Source organism: Chlorocebus sabaeus, chromosome 3, assembly GCF_047675955.1.
Source record: "Chlorocebus sabaeus isolate Y175 chromosome 3, mChlSab1.0.hap1, whole genome shotgun sequence".
NCBI lineage: Eukaryota > Metazoa > Chordata > Mammalia > Primates > Cercopithecidae > Chlorocebus > Chlorocebus sabaeus.
Genome location: NC_132906.1, coordinates 8,188,071 through 8,214,397, shown reverse-complemented (window position 1 = coordinate 8,214,397; position 26,327 = coordinate 8,188,071). Strand labels below are relative to the sequence as shown.

Below are 26,327 nucleotides of genomic sequence, written 5' to 3'. Positions count from 1 at the left end.
AACCATTTCAGTTGATTTTCTTTGATATTCAGTAATCTGAATAAAGAAGCATCATCATCAAAAAGAAATGAAGATCCTGGAAAAAGAAAAACTGTACCTCCCAGACCTCTCCACCATGGTTATGTAGCATTTCCAGGTTGCCATTCTTTAGGACTCGAAATCCACCTGTGGTGGCAAGACCCTACACTTGCCCTCAATGACTGCCCCTTCATGTACATACTCTGCTGCTATGAACTGTTTGTGTCCTCTCAAGATACATACATATATATATGCCCTAATTCCCAATGTGATGACATCTGTAAGTGGGGCCCTTAGGAGGTGATTATGTCCTGAGAGTGGGGCCCTCATGAATGGGATTAGTGCTCTTAGAGGAATTATGAGAGCAATAATCTATCTCTCCCACATGTAAGGCTACGGCAAAAAATGCACCCACCTGCAAACAAGGAAGAGGGCCCTCACCAGAAACAAATCAGTCAGCACCCTGCTCTTGGATTTCTCAGCCTCCAGAATCATGAGAAAAAAAAATCTGTTAAGTCACCCAATCTATGGTATTTGTTACAGCAGCCCAAGTGGACTAAAACAACTGCAGGAACATGATGAGACACTACTCTCATGACTATGTTGTATTACATATTAAGAGGAAGATTATCTTGGGTGCACCTGGCCTAATTAAGTAAGTCTACTAAAAGCAGAGTTTTCTCCAGCTTGTCATAGAGCTGCATGTCAGAGATTTGAAGTCTGAGAAGGATTCAACATACCATTACTGCTTTGAAGATAAAGGGGGGCACACAGCAAGGCATGTGGATGGCCCTATAAGCTGAAGGTCCCTGACTGATAGCCAGCAAGGAAACAGAAACTCTAGTACTACAAGCACATGAGCTAGATTCTACCAACAACCTAAATGACTTTAAAAGCAAATATTTCTCCAGAGCCTCCAGTCAAGAACTCAGCCTGGCTGATTTCCTCATATCAGCCTTGTGATAATTTGAGCAGAGAATTCAAGTTAAGCCACATCTGAATGTCTAACATACAGAATTGTGAGTTAGTAAATAAATGTTATTTTAAGAAAAAGAAAGGGAAAGGAAAAGTAGTGAAGATATAGCAATCAAAACTATCCAGCATGAAACACAGAGAGAAGAAATACTCAGAGAAATGAACAGAATATCACTTTGAACAGGAGCTGTAGGGCAACTTCAAGAGGCCTAATATATGTGTAATTGGAGTCCCTGAAGAGGAAGAATTAGGACTGAAAATATTTGAAGAAACAATGTGCAAAACACCCCAAATTTGATGAAAAGCATATAAAACAGATCCAAAAATCTCAACAAACTTCAAGCACAAAAACATGAAGAAAACAACATCAAGGCATATTGTAATCAAACTGCTCAAAACCCATGAAAAAGAGAACATCTTTAAAGCAGCCAGAAAAAAAGACACATTATGTACAAAGACCCAAAGATAAAAATAACAGCAGATTTTCCAGTAGAAATCATTCAAGATAGACACAAACAAAACAGCATCTTTAAATATTTAAAGACAAAAAATACCAACTTGGATTCTGAACACAGCAAAAATATTTATCAAAAGTAAGGGGAACAAAAACCAAAAGAATTCACCACCAGCAAACCTCCACTACAACAAATATTAAAAGAAGTCCTTAAGGCAGAAGAAAATGGATACCAGATAAAAATGCGGATCTACACAAAGAAAAAAAGAATACTAAAAATTACAATTAAATGAGTAACTCAAAAGACTTTTTCTTATTTAAATTTCTTTAAAAGAAAACTGAATGTTGACAATCAATAAGAACAATGTAGTATAGGTTCATAACATATGTAGAAGTAAAATAACTAATAATACCACGAATGCCAGGAGACAGATGGAAATATGCTATTATAACATTCTTACACCATGTACAAAGTGATATAACTTGAAGCTAGAATGTTAAAAGCTAAATACATATATTAATATTATGAACTCTAAAACAACCACTGAGAACACAATAAAAGACAGATATCTAATACACGAACAAAGGGGATAAACGGAATCACAGAAAACTATTCAATGCCAAAAGAAGGAAGTAAAAGAGGGAAAAGAAAGAACATATGTGTTGAACAGAAAATACAGTGAGATGGTAGATTTAATCTCAAACCAGTAATAACATCAAATGTATATGAAATGCAGAGATTTCAGATTGGATAAAAAGGTGAGATCTAATTATATGTGGCCTATAAGAAGCCTACTTAAAAATAAATAGACAAATAGATGAAAAGGTTAGTATGGAAAGATTACACCATGCTGAAACTAAGAGAAAGCTGAAGTGGTTCTATTAATAATGAAAAAAGGAGATTTCAAGGAAAAAAGTATTCCTAGGGATAAAGAAGTTCATTTCATAATGATAAAGTGGCCAATTCATTAAAATGATAAACTAAAACTTTATATACCTTATAGAGTGTCAGAATATATGGAGGAAAGGCAGATAAAATTGGAAAGGAAACAGACAAGTCTACAATTACAGTCTGAGATTTCAAGCCCTCTCACAGCCACTGAAAGAACATGTAGAGAGAAAATCAGTGAGGGTATAGAACACCTGACAATGCTTCAACCAACCTGACCTATGATATTTGTAGAACACTCCACATAGAAACAGCAGAGTAGACGCTGTTTTTTTAAGTATGCATGAAATGTTTACCAAGGTAGATCTTGTTGTGGGTCATAAAACAAGGCTCGATAAATTTAAAAGGATTCAAGTCATCTGTGACATAATAAGAAATACATATATTTGGTCTTTGCCCCCAATTTCTGACACAGAGTTCCTAAAACCCTGGTAATTTCCTGAGTGATATGAGTGCTAGAAGAATCTTTTGTTCTAACATTTGATTTTGATCCCAGTTCCTGACACAGAGCTCCTAAATCCCTTGGAATTTCCTGGGTAACAGAAGCATCATTTGCTCTAATGACAGACTCTCTTGGTGGCTCCTGGATAGTTTCAGGATAGGAGCTCATCACCAGAAAGACCAAGCCATGGTTAGAAGCTTGGAACTTTCAGCTCCCTCTCTCCCCTTCCTCTGGGGCTGGAGATTGAGTTAAGAATCAGTCATGCCTATGTGATGAAGCCTTATCAAAATCCCTAAAATATAGGACTCAGAGGTCTTCTGGGTGAATGCATGCAGGTATCAACAGGTTGGAGCACCCTCTCTCTGTGGGAACACAAGCTCGTTCACTCGGGACCCCCCTGGACCTGACTCTACAAAATACACTGGAAAGCATCAACCACAGAATCAAACAAGCAGAAGAGCTTCAGAGCTTGAAGACAAGGCTTTTGAATTAACTCAATCCATCAAAGACAAAGAAAAAAGAATTTATAAAATGAACAAAGCCTCCAAGAAATTTGGGATTATGTCAAATGATCAAACATAAGAATAATTGGTGTTCCTGAGAAAGAAAAGAAATCTGAAAGTCTGGAAAACATATTAGAGGGAATAATCAAGGAAAACTTCCCCGGCTGTGCTAGAGATCCAGATAGCCAAATACAAGAAGCTCAAATAAACCCAGGAAATTCATCACAAAAACATCATTGCCTAGGCACCCAGTCATCAGGTTTTGTAAAGTGATAATAAGGAAAGAATCTTAAAGCTGTGAGGAAAAAGTATCGAGTAACTTATAAAGGAATACCTATCAGATTAACAGCGGATTTCTTAGCAGAAACCCTACAAGCCAGAAGGGACTGGGGTCCTACCTTTAGCCTCCTTAAACAAAACAATTGTCAGCCAAGAGTCTTCTATCCAATAAAACTAAGTTTCATAAATGAAAGACAGATACAGTCTTTTGCAGACAACAAATGTTGAGAGAATTTGCCACTACCAAGCCAGTACTAAAAGATCTGCAAAAAAGAGTTGTAAATATTGAAACAAATCTTAAAAATACATCAAAATAGAATGTCCTTAAAAGCATAAATCTCACAGGACCTATAAAACATAATGGAAAAAAAAAAAAAAGGGTATTCAGGCAATAACCAACATGATGAATAGAATAGCACCTCACATCTCAATACTGACATTGAATGTAAATGGCCTAAATGTTTCACTTAAAAGATACAGAATAGCAGAAAGGATAAGAATTCATGAACCAAGAATCTGTTCTCTTCAAGAGACTCACTTAACAATATATAAGGACTCACATAAACTTAAGGTAGAGGGGTGGAAAAAGATATTCCATGCAAATGGACACCAAAAGTGAGTAGGAGTAGCTATTGTTGTATCAGAGAAAACAGACTTTAAAGCAAAAGCAGTTGAAAAAGACAAAGAGGAAGATTATATAATGATAAAGGACTAGTCCAACAGGAAAATATCACAATCCTAAATATACATACACCTAAAAATGGAGCTCCCAAATTTATAAAACAATTAGTATTAAACCTAAAAAAATGACATAGACTGCAATACAATAATAGTGGGAGACCTCAGTACCCCACTGACAGCACTAGACAGGTCATCAAGACAGAAAGTCAACAAAATAACAATGGACTTCAACTATACCCTAGAACAAATGGACTTAACAGATATTTACAGAACATTCTACCCAACAACTGCAGAATGTACATTCATCAGCACATGGAACATTCTCCAAGATACAGCATATGATAGGCCACAAAACAAGTCTCAATAAATTTCAGAATATTGAAATTATATCAAGTACTCTCTCAAACTACAGTGGAATAAAACTGTAAATCAATTCAAAAAGGAACCCTCAAAAGCATGCAAATACATGGAAATTAAATAACCCACTCTTGAATGATTGTTGCATTAATAATGAAATCAAGACGGAAATTAAAAAATTATTTGAACTGAATGATAATAGTGACACAACATACGAAAACTTTGGGATACAGCAAAAGCAGTGCCTGCATCAAAAAGTTAGAAAGAGGACAAACAGTCAATCTAAGATCACAGCTCAAGAAACTAGAGAAACAAGAACAAACCAAACCCAAACCCAGCAGAAGAAAAGAAATAACAAAGATCAGAGCAGAACTAAATACAATTGTAAGACAAAAATAATACAAAAGATAAATGAAAAAAAGCTAGGTCTTTGAAAAGATAGACAAAATTGATAGACCATTAGCAAGATTAACCAAGAAAAGAAGAGGAAAGATCCAAATAAACTCGATTAGAAACAAAACAGGGGTTATTATAACTGCTACTACAGAAATACAAAAGATCATTCCAGGCTACTATGAACACCTTTACATGCACAAAGTAGAAAACCTAGAGGAGATAAATAAATTCCTTGGAATACACAAGATTCCTAGATTAAGCCAAGAAGAAATTAAATTCCAAACAGATCAGTAATAAGCAGCAAGACTGAAATGTTAATAAAAATAATGCCAACAAGAAAAAGTCCAGGATCAGACAAGTTCACAGTTGAATTCTATGAGACACTCAAAAAAGAATTGGTACCAATCCTATTGATGCTATTTCAAAAAATACAGAAAGAAGGAATTGTCCCTAAATCACTCTACAAAGCCAGTATCACCCTAATACTAAAACCAGGAAAGAACATCACAAAAAACGAACATTACAGATCAATCTCCCTGATGGGCATAAATGCAAAAATCCTCAACAAAATATTAGCTAATGGAATCCAACAGCATATAAAAAAGGTAATCCAACATGATCAAGTGGGTTTCATAGTAGTGATGCAGGGGTGGTTTAACATAAGCAAGTTAATAAATGTGATATACGACATAAGCAGAATTAAAAACAAAAATAGCATGATCATCTCAATAGAGACAGAAAAAGAATTTTACAAAAGTCACCATCCCTTTATGATTAAAACTCTCAGCAAAATCAGCATAGAAAGGACATACTTTAAGGTAATAAAAGCCATCTATGACAATCCCACAGCCAACATTATACTGAATGGGGAAAAGGTGAAAGTACTCCCGTTAAGAAGTGGAACAAGTCAAGGATGCCCACTTTCACCACTTCTATTCAACACAGTACTGGAAGTCCAAACCAGAGCAATCAGACAAGTGAAAGAAATAAAGGGCATACAAATCAGTAAAGAGGAAGTCAAACAGTCGCTGTTCACTGATGATACAATGGCGTACCTAGAAAACCCTAAAACCTCGTCGTAAAAGTTCCCAGAACTGATAAATGAATTCAGCAATGTTTCAGGATACAAAATCAATGGACACAAATCAGTAGCACTGCTATACACCAACAGCAACCAAGCTGAGAATCAAATCAAGAACTCAACTCCTTTTACAATAGCTGCAAAACAAACAAATAAACACAAAAACCACTTAGGAGTATATTACACCTAAACAAAGAGGTGAAAGACCTCTACCAGGAAAACCACAAAACACTGCTGAAAAAAATCAAAGATGACACAAACAAATGGAAACACATGCCGTGCTCATGGATGGATAGAATCAATATTGTGAAAATGACCACACTGCCAAAAGCAATCTACAAATTCAAGGCAATTTCCATCAAAATACCAAACTAGAACAATTCTAAAATTCATACAGAACCAAGAAAGAATCCACATAGCCAAAGTAAGGCTAAACAAAAAGAACAAATCTGGAGGCATCGCATTACCTGACTTCAAACTATACTATAAGACTGAAGTCACCAAAACAGGTGACTATGAAAACAGGCTCATAGACCAATGGAACAGAATAAAGAACCCAGAAATAAAGCCAAATACCTACAACGAATTGATCTTCAATAACGCAGACAAAAACATAAACTGGAGAAAGCACACCCTATTCAACAAATGGTGCTCGGATAATTGGCAAGAAGAATGAAACTGGATCCTCATCTCTCACCTTATGCAAAAATTAACTCAAGATGGATAAAAGACTTAAATCTAAGACCTGAAACCATAAAAATTCCAGAAGATAACATCAGAAAAACCCTTCTAGACATTATCTTAGGCAAGGATTTTATGACCACGAACCCAAAAGCAAATGCAATAAAAAAAGAGATAAATAGCTGGGACTTAATTCAACTAAAAAGCTTCTGCACAGTAAAAGCAATACTCAGCAGAGTAAACAGACAACCCACAGAATGGGAGAAAATCTTTGCAAACAATGCATCTGACAAGGGACTAACATCCAGAATCTATGAGGAACTTAAACAAGTCAGCAATAAAAAAACAAATAATTCCATCAAAAAGTGGACCAAAGGCAAAAATAAACAATTCTCAATTCTCAAATATACAAATAGTCAACAAACATGAAAAAATGACCATCATCACTAATTATTCGGGAGATGCAAATCAAAACCACAATGTGATACCACCCTACTCCTGAAAGAATGACCATAATAAAAAAATCAAAAAACAATAGATGTTGGTGGGGATGTGGTGAAAAGGGAACACTCGTATACTGCTGGTGGGAATGTAAACTAGTACAAACCACTACAGAACACAGTGTGGAGACTCCTTAAAGAACTAAAAGCAGAACTACCATTTGATCCAGCAATCCCAGGTATCTACTCAGAGGAAGAGAAGTCATTCTACGAAAAAGACACTGGCACATATGTTTATAATAGCAGAATTCGCAATTGCAAAAACATGGAATCAGCCCAAATGCCCATCAATTAACGAGTGGATAAAGAAAATGTGGTACAAATATACTATGGAATACTAATGAGCCTTACAAAGGAATGAAATGGCGGCATTCGCAGGAACCTGGAAGAATCTGGAGACCACTATTCCAAGTGAAGTAAGAATTGAAATGCAAAAGTAAACATCGTATGTTCTCACTCATAAGTGGGAGCTAAGCTATGAGAGTGCAAAGGCTTAAGAATGACACAATGCAACTTGGGGACTTTGGGGAAATGGGTGGGAGGTGACTGAAGGATGAAAGACTTGGGGTGCAGTTTACACTGCTTGGGTAAAGGGTGCACCAAAACCTCAGAAATCACAACTAAATAACTTATACGTGTAACCAAACATCACCTTTCCCCAAAAAACTACTGAAATAATATTTTAAAAATAAATAAAAGTTAAATGAGAGAAATTACATTAGTGTTCAGAGACAATCTATTCATGGATGTATGAAGGCTGGAAATTATAGGAAATCCACATAAAATCAACATTGCCAGTGCTAAAACAAAACCTGATGACTCTCCATTTTCTTAAGAGCAAAATTGCAAAAAGCGACATTAACATCCATCCTAGAAGAATCAAACACACATCACCTTTACTGATATGAGTAAATGATTTGTTTTTCTTTGAAGGAGTATCCAAGTATATTGTGTTCATTTTCAGGCTGATCAAAGAGAGCACACTTCTGTCAACAGGCATCTGCAGTTTTCAGGACCTGGCAGAAATTCTATCTTCCTTTAAAGGTCAGGAACAAAAGTAGAGGCAGATGCTAGGCCCCTCTGCCCAGAGCCAAGTGGTTGGGACCATCAGGGGGAAGGACGGAGGCTTGAGCTTCCCTGGTCCCCCAGATCCTCTGGGTGCTGCCCTCCCCCACTGCAGCTGCCTCCTGTGACATCTCCAATTCCACGAGGTGCTGCCCTGGCCCGTGTGGGACCCCATGGCCAGAGGGATCCCAGTGCTGGATGTCTTGTGCACTTTCTGGAGTCCTGATTCCAAAGGTCACCAAGCTCTGCAATCTTGGCCCCAGCCAGAAACTTCTGGAAGCCCAATTTCTAAGGGAAGGTCTCGACCACTGCACTGTTGTCACGGGCAGTTACCTGAGCTGATTCCTGGGCTGGCCCCGGGCCAGGGTGCTGCCCCAAGCCCAGAAGCACGGGGATATGCGGTCCAGGCCCATCCATCCTCTGCTCCCAGGTCAAGGACCACTGCAAAGTCGTCTGTGTCAATGGGAAGCGCTGGGTCTGCACCAAGCCCCTCCCCACGGCCCCTCCCGACTGGGACTACTCCCGCATCCGGAGAGAGAGATGGTCCCCGAGGCCCCGGGAAACCCCGGAGGCACTTTCCCAACAGGCCACCACTCCTGAGTATCACCGGGCTGGACTTTTCCAAGGCTCACCTGGCCTACTTGAAGCGGTGGCTTTGGAAGGCATCTCTGAAAGAAACACAGCCCCCAATAAGGGGCTTATATATCAAACTCTCATCTCCCTGGGACAGAGCACCTGGAGGAAGGGGCGGCTGTGGGCACAGCTTCCACAGACTTGAACATTCCTGCCTGTTGGCTCTGAAGAGAGCAGTGGATCTCCCAAGACAGCACTCGAGCTCTGCTAAGGGTCATACTGCCTCCTCAAGTGGGTCCCTGAACCCCATCCCTCCTGACTGGGAGACACCTCCCAGTAGAGGCCGACAGACACCTCATACAGGAGAGCTCCAGCTGGCTCTGGTGGGTGCCCTTCTGGGATGAAGCTTCCAGAGGAAGGAGCAGGCAGCAATCTTTGCTGTTCTGCAGCCTCCACTGGTGATATCTAGGCAAACAGGGTCTGGAGTAGACCTCCAGCAAACTCCAGCAGACCTGCAGCAGAGGTGCCTGACTGTTAGAAGGAAAACTAACAAACAGAAAGCAATAACATCAACATCAACAAAAGGGACGCCCATGCAAAAGCAATAACATCAACATCAACAAAAAAAATGCCCCATCTGAAGATCACCAACATCAAATAACAAAGGTAGATAAATCCACGAAGATGAGGGAAAACCAGCACAAAAAGGCTGAAAATTCCAAACACCAGAACGCCTCTTGTCCTCCAAAGGATCATAACTCCTTACCAGCAAAAGGGAGCAAAAGTGGATAGAGAATGAGTTTGATGAATTGACAGAAGTAGGCTTCAAAAGGTGGGTAATAACAAACTCCTCTGAGCTAAAGAAGCATGTTCTAACCCAATGCAAGGAAGTTAAAAACCTTGAAAAAAGGTCAGACGAATTGCTAACTAGAATAACCAGTTTAGAGAAGAACATAAATGACCTGATGGAGCTGAAAAATACAGCATGAGAACTTCGTGAAGTATACACAAGTATCAATAGCTGAATTGATCAAGTGGAAGAAGGGATATCAGAGATTGAAGATCAACTCAATGAAATAAAGCATGAAGACAAGATTAGAGAAAAAAGAATGAAAAGGAATGAACAAAGCCACCAAGAAATATGGGACCATATGAAAAAACCAAACCTACATTTGATTGGTGTACCTGAAAGTGACAGGGAGAACGGAATCAATTTGGAAAACACTCTTCAGGATATTATCCAGGAGAACTTCCCCAACCTAGCAAGACAGGCCAACATTCAATTTCAGGAAATACAGAGAATGCCACAAAGATACTCCTTGAGGAGAGCAACCCCAAGACACATAATCATCTGATTCACCAAGGTTGAAATGAAGGAAAAAATGTTAAGGGCAGCCAGAGAGAAAGGTCGGGTCACCCACAAAGGGAAGTCCATCAGACTAACAGCAGATCTCTCTGCAGAAACCCTACAAGCCAGAAGAGACTGGGAGGCCAATATTCAACATTCTTAAAGAAAAGAATTTTCAACACAGAATTTCATATCCAGCCAAACTAAGCTTTGTAAGCGAAGGAGAAATAAAATCCTTGACAGACAAGCAAATGCTGAGAGATTTGGTCACCACCAGGCCTGCCTTACAAGAGCTCCTGAAGGAAGCACTAAATATGCAAAGGAAAAATCGGTACCAGCCACTGCAAAAACATACCAAATTGTAATTACCATCAACACCATGAAGAAACTGCATCAACTAACAGGCAAAATAACCAGCTAGCATCATAATGACAGGATCAAATTCACACATAACAATTTTTTTTTTTTTTTTTTTTTTTAGATGGAGTCTCACTCTGTCACCCAGGCTGGAGTGCAGTGGAGCGATCTCAGCTCACTGCAAGCTCCGCCTCCCGGGTTCACGCCATTCTCCTGCCTCAGCCTCCCGAGTAGCTGGGACTACAGGCACCCACGACCGCGCCCCAGTTAAAAGACACAGACTGGCAAATTGGATAAAGAATCAAGACCCATCAGTGTGCTGTATTCAGGAAACCCGTCTCACATGTAAAGACACACATAGGCTCAAAACAAAGGGATGGAGGAATATTTACCATGCAAATGGAAAGCAAAAAAAAAAAAAAAAAAATGAGGGTTACAATCCTAGTTTCTGATAAAACAGACTTTAAACCAACAAAGATCAAAAAGGATAAAAAAAAGGGCATTACATAATAGCAAAGGGATCAGTGCAACAAGAAGAGCCAACTATCCTAAATATATATGCACCCAATACAGGAGCACCTAGATTCATAACGCAAGTTCTTGGAGACCTACAAAGAGGTTTAGACTCCCACACAAAAATAGTGGGAGACTTTAACACCCCACTGTCAATATTAGACAGATCAACAAGACAAAATTAACAAGGATATTCAGGACTTGAACTTAGCTCTGGACCAAACTGACTTAATAGACATCTACAGAACTCTCCACCCCAAACTGACAGAATATACATTCTTCTCAGCACCACGTCACACTTATTCTAAAATCGACCACATAATTATAAGGAGGTTAGTTTTAATGTAAACAAATCTGTCCTTGTTTACCTTGGAGATCTGGGCTAAAACACGGTAAATGTACAATACATAATTATCAAAAAGTACAAGTGTTTCTTCTTCACCACAGCGTTCTGAATTTGAGTCTTAAGTGAACCTCACTCCCTTCTGTCAGAGGACTTTTTGTAATGGAGGAACAAATTGAGAGTGGCCTTGGGAAGGTACTCACAGTGCCTCCACGTGGAATCTTAGCTGTTGGGTCCCCTCCCCTCCCCTCCCCTCCCCATCTTTCCTTTCTTTTATTTATTTTTTTTTTTTTTGAGACAGTCTCACCCTGTGGCCCAGGCTGGAGTGCAGTGGTGCGATCTCGGCTCACTGTAGCCTCTGCCTCTTAGGTTCAAGTGATTCTCGTGCCTCAGCCTCCAGAGTAGCTGGGATTACAGGCACGCACCACCAAGTCCAGCTAATTTTTGTATTTTAAGTAGAGATGGGGTTTCCCCATGTTGGCCAGGCTGGTCTCAAACTCCTGGCCTCCAGCGATCCATCCACCTCAGCCTCCCAAAGTGCCGGGATTACAGTTGTGAGCCACCATGCCAAGCCTGGTTTTTCTTTGTCTTTGTTATTCCAGAAGTTATTTTTTATTCCAGGTATTTCTCTTCATTTCCTAGGACAGTCTGAAAGTTAAGCCTCCTAGATCTCAAGGGAAACTATCAATAGTGTTTTGTGGATAATGGCTTTGGCTCTGTGTTCAGTGAACCATCTAAGTCTCTTGTGAAATAAAAACAAAACAGGGATTGAGGAGCAAGGGAATATCTCTGAGGACAACATGAAAATGGAAAGCTTTCGGCAGAAAGAAGAGCATTAGTGAGGCATATTGCCAAAATTGAAGATGGAGGCACTAGGGATTCTAGCAAAGCTGTCTGACAAGGGAAAGGGCCTGCTGCCTGCAACTGGCCAAGTGACCAGAGGCCAAGCCAAGAGCTACTGGCCTGGCTCAAGGGCTCAGGGGCCAAGGGAGCTGAGTCCTTGCCCTCTAAAGCTCCCCAGTCTCCAAATTAGGAACCTCTCATTGTCCCAGAGCCTCTGGCAGGTGATCCCCCCAACAGTGCTAAGAAGGGATGTGACATCTTCCATGCCCTGTAGGAGTGATACTCGTCAGCATTACTAGTTTCGCTGGGTCTCCAATGATCAACCATGGGAACATACACTGTTCTCTAAATTAAGACACCCACAGACCCAAGGAAAAGGGTTTGAGTCCTGAAGGAGCAGGGATGGAGGCAGCCCCTCATATGTGTACTTCCAGGACCAAACTGAACTTTGAAGAAGTGACACCCTTATTACAAAAATGTGTAAATATGAACCAGCCAGCCTCAGAAGAATCTGATCTGCCTGTCTCTATCACAGCGGTATTTTTATACAGTAGTATAGTCTTAAAACCTTGACTGTTGCAAGAAAAACTCAACTAAGATTATTTGTATAACTTTGAAGTTTTTCCACATTTTGTGCATAAAGTAAAAGTGTGAACATTTGTTACACCATACTATTTCAAAGGTGCATAATTCAAGTTCACATCAAATTTATAACATCCTGATGAAGGTGTAGTCGTGGGGGACAGCAAAGGCAGCTTGGTGAAGGACAGCATCACAGCTCCGAATATCATCTGTCTGCCTACAGATAACGCTTTTATATCTCTAGCCAGGTCCTGTCCTCTAAACCCCAGTCCCATAAATCCAATGCTGTATCCTGCAGGATGACCAAAGACATTTCAACCTTCTCATGTCCTTGCTTGACTCTTATCTGCCTTTCTAAATGCACTTCTCTATGTGGCAACTCCATTCTTCCAGTTGCTCAGGCCAGAAACCCTGGAGTTCTCCATGGCTTTCTCTCTTGCAGCCCATGCCCAGTGAGTCAGGAACTTCTTTGGCTCTACCTTCTCTCTGTCTCATCACCAAATGGATCAAGGCCCTAAACAGTTATGACACTGACTCCTTAGGACCCATATACTCCAAAATATTTACTCCTTGGCCCTTGACAGAAAACAACTTCTGAGCCTTGTTTTACAGGGAGGATTAGAGAAGGAAGAAACTCTGAAAAGCTGGATGGTAGTAACAAGGGCCATCGGTTTAAAGGTGACATGAAGGATGACAGTTGCACACAGATGAGTTTCACAAATGTCTGCATCTACAGACAGATGGAAGAATAGAAAAAGGCTCTCCTTAAAGGATGAAAGGCATTCATATTTTAGACAATTATCACCATCTTACATGATGACCATCTAAACATACAGCAGGAAAAGGCAGAAATTGGATCGGTTACCTGAAGGATCGGAACTGTAGAGACTGGCGGCTGTTGTTATGGGTCCTGGTGGGTGGATGGCGCTCGCTGAAGACCTCTGACTTGCAATCAGAATCCTGCTCTTTGCAGATGGTAAACGAGACATTGCACCCAATCCTAGCTGGGGCTTAAGGAGCATGGCTGACCGATAGAAAGTTGGAGGGACTTCGTAATGAGCATAGGGAGGAGAACAGAACTCTTCTTTTCCAGGGTGGTCTGTAACCTATGATAGACGAACAAAAACTCAATCAGAGACCTTCACATCATAGTGTGAGTTCTAAACAGGACCACGTGACCAAGGTTGAACCAATGACCACTCTGGTACCACTGAGCTGCTTGATCGCAAGTCCGCTACCTTCCCTGGGCCACAGTGTCTTCGTCTCCCGATTGACAACACACCTGGATGACCTCTCAGGTCTCTTCCAGTTCTACTACTCTACGAATCTATAGTTTACTGGGGTTAAAAAGAACTCACTGGATAAGATTTTTTTAATTCTATTGTTACAAAATCACTGGAATCTGAGTGAGCAGCCAAACTATAAATGTCAATAAAGCAAAAAAAGCATTTAGCAAATGTTCATAAAATTATGGAAGTTTTATTATACCTGTGGGAAAAAAAGCCGTAATTTGTATGATAACCTAGTCTTAGCCTGACTAGATAAACTGTGTCCATTTATATTAGATCTTTACTGGGCTACTTAGGAAGCAAAAAATTGCGTTGTTAACAAGGGAGAAAATTAGCCAGAAAAATAGGGAAGTTAATGGAAAATGTGTTTTCAGACTTGTACTGTGTGTTTACCTAAAGACCTGAGCCTCAGTTATCTCCTCTGATCGTCTGCCCTAGTGAGGCGATGCTCCCAGGAAGGTTTGAGCAAGTTTCACCAGAATGGAAGTTCTAGGGCACAATCTCATCAACTGCTGACTTCAAAGCACCAAAAACAATGTCTAGCACACAGCTAAAGTCAATAAATATTTATTAAAGAATCATGTTTCCATTTTTCCCTAAGTTTAATAATAACATAACGTTACTGTTACTTTCTCCTGTAGCTAGCAGTTTGGCCTAGAATACAACCTGTGGGCAGTACCTTTTATATATGCAATTCTGTACTCATTAAGTCTGTTCATATTATCAATGATTTTTTCATATTAAACACGAAAAAAAGAGAGAGAACTAAATAATCTATTTCCTTTAAGTGATGATAAAAAATAGTGCTAAGGGCTATGCATGAAAAGATACATCTGTTAATTAACTCTGTTCTAAATCACAGCACATTTTATGTGTCAAACTTGTATCTCAGGAATCATAAGCATTTAACAATATTCTTTAATAGGGGCTATAAAAGCTTTGATCCAAGCTGTTGAAGAGATAAACCCTTAAATTGATACTCATTTAATGTTGAAATAGATACAAAGTCCTCCTTCAAATTGACATTGTAGAAACAAAAGATTAAGCCTTTAAAGTTTTATCATAATCACACTGTAAAATATGCATGATTGTTACAGTAGATAGATTGTACTTGGCTATGGCAAATTATACTCCTATGAAAGAACATTCTACATCTGCACTCTGATAAATATTTTATCATACTCTACTTTATCAATCTCTGGTTTTTCTCACATACACCCTTTTTTAATTTTAGTTTCTAAATTTTGGGTTCCATTGCACATTGCTTTGAGCAGGTGCTCTTATGAAGAAATTAATATTATTTCCAAACTACGTCTGTCAGGTTTTAGGATTGCAATATGCTGATCTTAGTAGTTACTCGGTGCCTTGAAACTAAGTAGTATTTAGGGATTAAAATTCACCACAATCTCACTCAACAATGATCTAAACAATTTCAGTAACTTCAATGCCTATCATTTTGTTGGGTAATTTGTTTCTGGTGAGATCGCAAATTCTTTAGAAGTGGGAAAACTACGCCTTTGATGTCTAGTCTGTGCATTTTTAATTAAACAAGGGAATCTACAAAAAGCTTCATACTCTTTTCCTTAATTTTTACTGACAGAATACAGCAGGTGACACGGCCCAGTCATAAACACATACAGAACAATCCCAAACACTGCCATTTCCCTCCTTCCATCCCAGTGGAGAGTTTTTAGAGAACTCACTTTGAAAGCAAACAAAAGAATCCTATGATTTCAAACAAACTCATAAAGTCAAGGCATGCAAACAAATACATTCTTACCAGGCTATCCCTCTTCCTATTTGCCCTGCACTGTTCTCACTGGGATAGTGTGCCGTGCAGACAGAGGGTACAGGTGGAGGCGTCGTTAACAAGCCACTGGGATAGTGGTGAGGGAAGGGTGTCTGGGATGGTCAATTTTATGTATCAACTTGGCTGGGTCGCAACACCCAGATATTTGGTCAAGCATTCTAGATGCTGCCGTGAAAGTATTTCTTATATTAGATTAACGTTTAAATCAGTAGACCTTGAATAAAGCAGCAGACCCTTCAGCATGTAGGTGAGTCTCAGCTAATCAGTTGCAGGCTTTATTAAAAACAGACTGACTCCTGCTAAAGAAAAGGGGATTCTGCCAGGAGATCACCTTCAGACCCAGGCTGCAGCACCAACTCTACCCTAAGTCTCCAGGCTGCTGCCCTGCCCTGCAGACTTTTGACTTGCCAGCCTCTACTTAATTTCTTAAAATCAATCAATCAATTTCTCTCTCTACATATAGATAATGTGATAGAACCTCTCTCTATATACATCTATATCCATGTCTCTGTATATATGATATATATATATATAAAATATATATTGAAAGAGAGAAAGAGACGAAGTATAGACATATATAGACCCGTGAACACACACCACACACCTATTAGTTCTATTAGTCTGGGGAACCCCAATTGATGCAGTGCCCCTCAGAGACGAGTGGCAGCAGTGAGGAGGGAGAGCAGCCCTGGATCACACCTCTGTACACTGCACGCACATCGCCTCACTCCATCCTCTCAGCCCTGCCCCTTTCTTCCCACCTCCCTTCACCAAAAATAAAAAGGGCTCCCAAGGTGTTGGAGGGAGGGAGTGTCCCTGAGACCTCAGGAGAGCCAGCGGCAGAGGGCACCTGTTTAGGAAAACATATCTAATACCCGGACATGACTAGATGCCAGATGATCCTGGAAGCCACTTCTAGAAGTTTTAAATGCTTGTCCTGCTCCTGCGAACTGGAAAAAGAGTTCCTCTCTCAGAAGAGTGCTTACTCTTGATTTTCCCACTTCTACCCATGCTACGTAACCAGCGGGGATCTGTTGATAATGATGGAAGAGTCTGAAGCTGGTTTGGGTTCTTATTTTTAAGAGGTTCTCATTTTATTTAAAAAAATCTGGTTTCTATAGCTGAAAAATACTTCTATTGCAACACATTATCACAAATGTGTTCTTGTCCTAGAGACCAGACTGCAGCCACCCCATGGTGAGCTTGGGGCACACTGGCAGAGGAAGTCGGCTTTTTTATCTCCTGCACTGAGCTCAAACACAAGAGGGGGACTCACTGGGTTACAGCATGTCAGAGCAGTAGCAGGTGGCCAAGGACCAGCCTGTTCCCCACTTTTTACGAGTAAAGAAGGTTATCATAGAAACGAGCCCAGCACAACACCTGGATATCCTTCTGCAGCCTGAAAACGGGCCTGGGTCTCTCAGATGCTCTGATGATGGCAGAAAATGGTCCCCAGGTACAGGGAGGGAAACTGACATTTCAAACGAACTTGTAAAGTCGAGGCACAAAAACAAATTCTTTGAAGACGACTTTGGGATGCTCTCTCCACACCAGTGGGGTCTCTCTGAACCCCTCAGAACCGCCAAAGCCACACAAAGTCCATACAATCCCATTTCCTTGAGTCCTGAGGTGGTGTCTAGATAATGAAGTGGAGAAAATAGTTTGGGGACAATATGCATATAATATATAAACTATTCTTGGAGGAAGCAGAAACAACACAGAGAAGAAATATACAGAAGAATACAGAAGGGCACAAAGAAAGAATTACAACGTGGGGTTTGGGCCTACATATCCAAATCAATTTCCCTCCTGAGTTTGTTTTTATAGAGAAAAATGTAGGCTCTGGCTATGGTTTGGATACGGTTTGTCTCTGCCAACTCTTATGTTGAAATGTGATCTCCAATGTTGGAGGTGGGGTCTAGGGGGAGGTGTGTGGGCCTTGGGGGCAGATGCCTCATGAATGGCTTGGTGCCCTCCTTTTGGTAATGAGCAAGTTCGTGCTCTATTAGTTCCCATGAGAGCCAATCCTTAAAGAGAGGGCTGGCACCTCCCCTATTCCCCTCTTGCTCGTCTCTCACCACGTGATCAACGCACACATGGTTCCCCTTCCCTTCCCCCATGAGTGGAAGCAGCCTGAGGTCTCACCATAGGCAGATGCTGGTGCCATGCCTCCTGTCCAGCCTGCAGAACCATGAGCCAAATAAACCTCTTTTCCTTATAAATTACCCAGCCTCAGGTCATCTTTCATAGCAACACAAATGGACTAAGACAGGTCTCTTCATGGAAACTTTGCAGTGATTCCCTGCCTTATAGAAGAGCACAGCTTCAGAGCCTGACCCTGAGCCTCAGAGGCCCAGGTGGATGAATGTTTAGAAATTAGAATGACTCACTGTAACCAAACTCAGAGACTGATGTATAAAACCAGAAGGGCAATTTGTTCACTTTTAATGGGAGACCACTGCCTAAAGCCAGACTCAAGTGTCCTCTAGCCAGAACATGCTCTCATTGCAGGGCACAGAGTAAGAAGTCACTTATAAACAAGATGTCATGCAGCCCCATACAGCAAGACAAACCCTGCCAAGGTGACTGGACCCCTGAATTGTCCAGTCAGAATCCTCTCCAGAGATGCGAGGTAGGAAGTCAGTTATAACCAGAGGCCTGGTGGCAGGCCCAGAGTCAGAACACAGGGAGCAAGCTGTGTGATCTGGTTGCTAAGGACCTGCCTCAAGGCAGCACAGCTGGTCGGCTTGTTGGAGCACCTAGTCAGTGATTGCCTAGGTCAATGTCTGCTGCCAAGAATGGATTCAACTTTGTCTTTGTGCTAGATATGACAACTTCTGCTGTGATTGATACATTCTTTAAATATGCCAATACATCCTACCAAGCTAGAGTCCAAATCTGGACTCAATCATCCTATCTCTAGAAACCCTTGGTACACTTTTTTTTGGTTCCAACACATACGGAGTTCACGATTCAGTTATCATTCAACATTTTTTGAGCACATAATTATAATAAGCACCATTCTAATTTCTGGGAACACAATGGGGAAGAAAATATTGAAAACAATCCCTTCCCTCAAGGAATTTACATTATAGTCAATGCAGGAAAACTAAAAAAGTGTTTATGGCAGGTGGAGGCAGGTGCTAGGAAGAAATAAATCAGAGAAAGGGGATTCAGAGGGAAGATCAGTGGCCTTCCCAAGGAGATAACGTTGGAGCACAGACCTAAAGGAAGTGAGGGAGAGTGCCACCTGGATAACTGGGAGAACATTCCAAGCAGAGGGAGGTACAAAGGTCCTGAAGCAGCAGAGTGAGAAAGGGAAAGTGGAAGGAGAGGAGGGGGGGTAGCTGACAGTGCCCCAGTAAGCACATCCTAAAGGCTTAGCCATCCTACAGGCTCCAGCTTGTGTTCCAAGCAACCTGGTCAGCTTTGGAGGGTGTTAGAGACAGGATGATCTCATCCTGCCTTTTTTTTTTTTTTTTTTTTTTTTTGAGACGGAGTTTCATTCTGTCGCCAGGCTGAAGTGCAATGGCGCGATCTCAACTCACTGCAGCCTCCACATCGTGGGTGCAAGCAATTCTCCTGCCCCAGCCTCCCAAGCAGCTGGGACTATAGGCGCCTGCCACCACGCCCAGCTAATTTTTGTATTTTTAGTAGAGACATGGTTTCACCATGTTGGCCAGCATGGTCTCAATCTCCTGACCTCCTGATCTGCCCGCCTCGGCCTCCCAAAGTGCTGGGATTACAGGCGTGAGCCACCATCCTCAGCTCCTGCCTTACTTTTAACTGATCACCCGGCTGTCATGAAAAGACTCCTTCAGGAGACAAATCTTTGTTCTGAGGTCTCGAAGGATGACTCACCATAGCTCCCAGGTACTTAACTAGATATACAAAATATACTTCTCCGCGGTGGTTTCTGGGTGTGCTTCCCCACACAGATCCTTTCCCTCCAAGGACAGCACAGTGCAGTCTGAAACTGTACAGGCCTGAGTGAGACTCTCAGAGCTCTCCTTCCTTCGTGGTGGGTGACTTAAAGCTCTCTGTCTGTTTCTGTATCTATATGGTGATAAAAACTGCAATACCAACCCTCATGGAATTACTGCAAGGATTAGCAAAGATCAACAAAGATCAAATGCTGTATTATATGGGCCCAATGCAGAGCTGGGCCTCAATTAAATGTTAGTTGTAATTATTATTTTTATCTTAAAGAAAGAGTCCATGCCTAACACACTGTTTTCTGCTCATTTGCTGTTCTTCACACGTACGAATAAGAGACACTCCCAGGTAGAAAATACTCCCCATTGAGGAATGAGTCTGATCTATTTGAAGAATACAGTAATTTTGCATTCTTTCTTCCTTTGACCTGGCTTATATTATATTCACTTATTTAAACATGGAAGCCTATTTAATGCATACTCATCTAATTTCATACGAATTACAGTAAGTGAAATTTCAATGTGTCTCCTTAGATATTGGGTACATCTTATTAAGAGAATCAGACTCTTCTAGTTAAAAATGGTCACTTCTCTAGACAATCTCCTCTAGTCAATGACTCCATTTCTTCACAAATGTATCCATGAAAATCTGCAATTCACTTAAAGAGGACATTTTACTTTCATAACTCATTGAAAATACATCACAGATTTTGGGACAGTCAACTTACAGACCATATCATAATGACATTCTCTTACCTCCTGCAAAAACTTTTCACTCATTTGACTGAAAGGATGTCCAGGGGGCTTGATTCCAGACACCATCAATCCGGAACTGAAGACCCTTGGCTTCTGCAGGTCTGGCTTGAATTTCTCATAGAGGTTGGCAGATGGCTTCAGGTCACCACTTGCGGCCTTCTCTTCATGGGGAAGAGGCATGGTACATGTGGGCGGGGCATATGGAAGCCCCACTGGAACCAGCGAGGCGTCCACCTGGCCCAGGGCCTGGGGACTCCTCCTGATGTAGGTGATGATCTTGGGCCTCACATGCTTGGGCTTGGGCATAATGATAGGCTTGGTTTCTGTCCTCTCCTCTGTTTTTTCAACCTGATGGTTCTCCGTTCCCTCCTGCGAGGAAGGTGTGTCCTTGGAATGTGTGAAGACAGGCTTGGGGATCCCACTGGGGCAGGCGTTCTTGTCAGGCACTTTGGGGGATGTGTTCAACAAGCGTGCACTATCAGCAGGGGGTGGTACCGCCAAGGGGGACACTGCATCCATACCGAACACGCTAACATCCTGAAAACGGCTACTGGGTGTTGTAGGCTGGTGGGTCATGTTCACAGTTGTCTCTGGCTGGAGGGGTGCTGGAATATTGAGAACTGAATCTACTCTTGCTGAGGTGCGTTCAATCTTATCTGCATTCTCTAGAAAGTTCCTGTTTTCAGCAACAGATGTGGTGATCTCTCTGCTTTCCCGTGCTTCTGAGCTGCCACTTTGAGGTTCCAGGGGCTCAGGCACCTCTGTCTGGCTCTCTCCAACAGAAGGATTGAACACCAAAACTGTAACACTGTCCTTGTCCACTGTGGGTTGCCCACTGCCCAACTGCCTTTCCTCCTCAATGACATCCAAGGGTTTGTCAGTCAGATTAGTAGCAATAAAAGCCACATGACCATCACCTGGTGAAAAGCTGCTGGATGTCCTTTCACCCAACTTCCCACCTGCACATGGTGACATTTTGCCAGTGGGCTGACTATCAGCCCCTCCTAAGGAAGCAGAGGCCTGTTTGGGGGTGGTGTGGAGAGAATCCGGCTTCCCTGGGTTGACTCCTCTCTTCTCTTCACTGTTGCCTCTTCCCACCCCAAGGTGGTGGAGGTCACTGTTTGGCAGACAGCCAAGTGCATCGGTGGTTTCTGGGTGCGCTTCCCCACACAGATCCTTTCCCTCCAAGGCTGACAGATTCTCTTCCCTGTGGCATCCCAGATACCCTTCCTGGGCTGCCTTTCCCTCCTGTTCAACCCTCCTGGGTGAAACATATTTCAGCTCCAGCTTGGCCTCTCCCTTTCCCTGACCTAATTGTGCTTCTGGCTTACTCGGGATTTCCCTCGATGCCAAAGTCAGATTCAGAGCAGGCTCTGGATGGGCAGAACGTGGTATGTGCTCACTGCACACCTGCAGTTCATGTGCTCCCACTGTCTGGGTCTCGGAGGGGGTGCTCTGCTTGGTCTCTGAGGTAGATGGTTTAGGATGATGCACACTCTTTCCCTCTGAGGTACTGTCAGTTGGAGGGAACACTGCCGGGAGAGCGTGGTCTGGCAATGTCTTCTGTGGCCCCTCCCCACCCCCAGGCACCTGACCCCGTGCTTCCTGGGAGTCGTGGGGTGCAGGTTGTGGATGCTGCGGAGTCAGGCTCCCGACTACAGCTACAGAGCTGCTTGCTCTTTCCAAAGAATGCCTCCTCAGTTCCTCATTGTTGAGGGTCTTTGCCAATTTATCCTTGGGAACGTGCCAGGGAATTTCAGTATCCCTTTTAGCCAAAACGTCTAGACTGGCCTCACCCATCACATTTCTCCAACTCGACAGACTTGGTCCCTGGATACTCCGCGGGGTCTGCAGGCTATCTGTGCCTCTCTCCATTGTGTGCTCTTCATTGAGTTCCCTCTGAATGGTTGAAGAAAGTCTAAAATCTTTCAGGCTGGTGGAGCCAGGCTGAGATCCCTTCTCAAAGCCCTGAAGTTGGTGAAATTCCTTATGGAAATGGGTACGGTTTTCTGGCTCACTTGAATTTGTATTTCCAATTTCATCTTCCAGGTCACATGTCTTGGACTCATCATGAGAGGAGCTGACCTCCAACATGATTTGATTGGCATTTGTATCTCCCAGACTTAGGATGCTCTCATTATTATTTCTTGCTGCATTTCTGTTGTCCCGCAGCTGAGTGTAACATGATTTCTTAGGAGCCACTGGGATGCTCATTGTGAACCCTTTGGTGGGGCTGCTTGCCATGCAGTCCTACTTAATGGAAATGGGCTGCCTTCAAGCTGCAATCAGATTAATAGGAAATTCTCAGGCTGCTTGTCCTCCCCTGACAATGTCACCTTGTGACACTGCTTTAATCATTCTCAGAACAGCTTGAAAAGCAAGCATTCTCTTGATATACAGCAGGAAGACTTATCTGTTAGGTTCCTGCTGAATGAGAGCCAATTAGTCCGTGAGACCTAGAGAGAAATAAAAATACATTCACATTAGATGGACAAATAGAACTTCTCAGGAGGAAAAAAGTGGTAAACACAGATTTATTCGTCATTTCTATACTATTATTTCATTCACTCAATAGTTTTCTCAAAAACCCTTCTGATCAGGGCTCCCGCTGATCAAATACGGACAAAAATTAAACATCAGAATGTTTAATGTTAAAAATGGATTATAAATGCATGTGAAATCTTAAATCCAAATTTTAAACATCCACAAGTCTATACTGATACTGATTTAAAAGGGTGGAGGAGAAGTAAAGGCTCTTCTTTACAGAAGAGTATCAATGAATGTAGAAAAAAATTTACAGAATTTGAAAAATCACTATTTTGCAATCTCTGCATTAATAATTACCTTGCACAAGGGATGCCAAAGGTGCAAACATTGGGTAAAAGATTGTTGGGGAACAAGATATTTATAGATGCTTAAAGTATCTTCCCCCCAGCTACTTTATTTCTTACAAAAAGAAAATTTGATCTTTACAATGGAGAGATCTGGTAGACGCCACATTAACCACGTGATCAAATTTAACATCACTGGTATCGAAACTGACATGACGGACTCCTGATATTAGTTAGTTCTCAGGGCCACACATCACCTATGCAGTAATGTTCAACCAGAATTTAACCATGAGAAAATAACCTGGCGAATTTAAATTGAGGTATGTATTACAAAACAACTGGCCTAACTGGTCCCAAAAAAAATGTCAGCAGAGGCTGGATTTTCAAAATATGTTAGCAAAGGATATTATTAGGGCAATGAGAGATGTAAATATGGACTGTATATAAGGTACAGGTATGTCATAATTAATTTCCTTGGGTGTATAATCGTGCTATAATTATGCCAGAGATTATCTTTGTTCTTGACATATCCATGCTTTAGAATTCAGGGGTAGTATGTCATGATTTCTCTAACTTATTCTCAAATGATTCAACCAAGAAAAACATGTGTATGTATGTGTGTGTGCATATGAGAAGGAGAAAGAGTAAAAGAGAGAAAGAAACTGGCAAAAGTCAACCATTTGAATATCTAGTTAAGAATTCTATTACATCTGCAACTTTTCTATAAGTTTGAAATTTTCCAAAATAAAAACTTGGGGGAAATGCTTCATTCTGGCCTTCGAGGCCTGCATGATCAGGCCCTGAACACCTTTCTGGCCTCGTCCCCACCTCACCGTCTGCTCTGCAGGCTGCTGTCACATTGGCCTCATTCCTCACAGTACCATGTTCATTACTCCCTGCCTCAGGGCCTTTCCACATACTTTTCTATCTGCATGGAATGTGGAACCATCCCCCAGCCTCATCTAACAAGTCCTTTGCATCCTTCAATATGCAACATAACTACCACTACCTCCAGGAAGCCTTCCTGACTGACTAGGTCGTCCTATAATGATGAATTTGTAATATCCTGTATTTTCACTTTGAAGAATTAAAAAAAAAAAAAGACTTTCTGATTTGCTAGACACTGAAAATAAATATTGTCTAATATCTGGCATACATATTAGGCACTTAGTATGTATTTGTAGCACGAAAGAATGAATAAATGACCAAATGAATGATGAGGAAGATCAGTGTTATTTCTGCCCCCAAAGAGTTTAAAATCCACACAGGATATGCTTTTCTGTGAAAGTAGACTCACAGATCACCACTAAACCATTCCACTCAAGGTTGACATTGTTTCATCCACTACTATGAATGTATTTTATTAGGCACTGGGGATAGGGGATTTTAACAGTAACAAGGTTCGGCCCTATCACCAATTCCCCCAATGGAGACTCGAAGCCTTCCACACTCTCCTCCTCATTCATCAAGAATATGCAAGCACACGTGCACACCACACAGGAGACTACTGTTATGTTTCTCCTGAAACAGGTTACATGGCAACGTGGCCACCCACCTGTTTTCCCTTCATCATTGTTAATATGTTGTTTCATATATTAAAAAGAATATGAGGGCTGGGCACAGTAGCTCCCACCTGTAATCCCAATGCTTTGGGAGCCTGAGGTGGGAGGATCACTTGAGGCCAGGAGTCCAAAGCCAGCCTTGGCAACACAGGAAGACCCTGTCTCTATTTAATAAAATGTTTATGTTATAAAGCAAAATCATATAATACGTGACCGTCCATCACCCAGCCCAAGGACACCTTGCAGCCATCCTCATGTTCCTCCTCACTGAAGCCCTCTGTGTTTCCAAATTAGAGCTCTCTTTTCTTTCACATCTATACATAAGCAGGTAAACTTTTTTACATACATAAGATCATTTCTTATAAGCTGGTTTTTGTTCCGTTTTTTAAAATTTGCCTCTTCTACCCCATACCCCAAGACACATTAACATCTAGGTCTTTCCATTTCTTTCCCCATGTTTGTATGATCATAGGAAAATACACAGTCATACACGTGCATGTGCGCTTGCATTTCCCTACCACACTGCTCTTCTGTTCTTTCCACGACTCCCTCACTGTCCTCATCCTCCCCACTCTCATGCTTTTTCTCCTTCTCCATCTTCTCCTCCCAGCCTTATCTCCAGTAAGCCAGTAGCACCCCCTGGTGCAGCCTGACCCCAATACAGCCCTCAGCCAAGTTGCTGAAACCCTGATCCCAGTCTGCGCTTCCTGACACAGAGGGGATTCTCAACAAACCCTTGTTTCTTTGTTTATTCAATTTTAAAAGTGTTTCCCTTGAAGATGCACATGTTCTCTAAGCACAAATACAAAAAGCACGTAGGCAAATCAGTAAGACTGCAGTTTAAAAGAATGCTGTGCTCCCTGGGTGGAGAGACAGGTATCCTGGAAAGTCGAGAAGGGCAAGAACGTTCATAAATATAGACCATCCACAGAAGGGAACTGCCTCTAATTTTCTGCGGGCAGAAGTGTAAATATGCAGCCGAGAGCGCTCCTCGGTGTGAACTGGTGAAGCTGGGAGAAAGAAAGCAACTTCGCTCAGCAGAGACAAACAAAAACAAAGCATCAAAGCCCACGACACATAACATGTCTGCAGGGAAGTGACAGAGAAGTATAAAACCAACGTCGGCCGGGCGCGGTGGCTCACGCCTGTAATCCCAGCACTTTGGGAGGCCGAGGCGGGTGGATCATGAGGTCGGGAGATCGAG

The 26,327-nt window shown here is 41.7% G+C and overlaps 1 protein-coding gene across 7 annotated transcripts in view; it reads right to left on the bottom strand.

Annotated features, from left to right (window-relative positions):
* MTUS2 (microtubule associated scaffold protein 2) overlaps positions 1-26,327 on the bottom strand; it is a 636,712-nt gene that overhangs the window by 411,543 nt on the left and 198,842 nt on the right. For all 7 annotated transcript variants that reach the window (XM_037986864.2, XM_037986863.2, XM_073013118.1 and 4 more), the window contains 2 exons: positions 20,731-23,186; positions 13,806-14,046 (listed from right to left, as the gene is read on the bottom strand). In XM_037986864.2, the coding sequence (XP_037842792.2) occupies positions 13,806-14,046; positions 20,731-22,974 (2,485 nt within the window). In that variant the 5' untranslated portion in view covers positions 22,975-23,186. The remainder of the gene's footprint in view (positions 1-13,805; positions 14,047-20,730; positions 23,187-26,327) is intronic.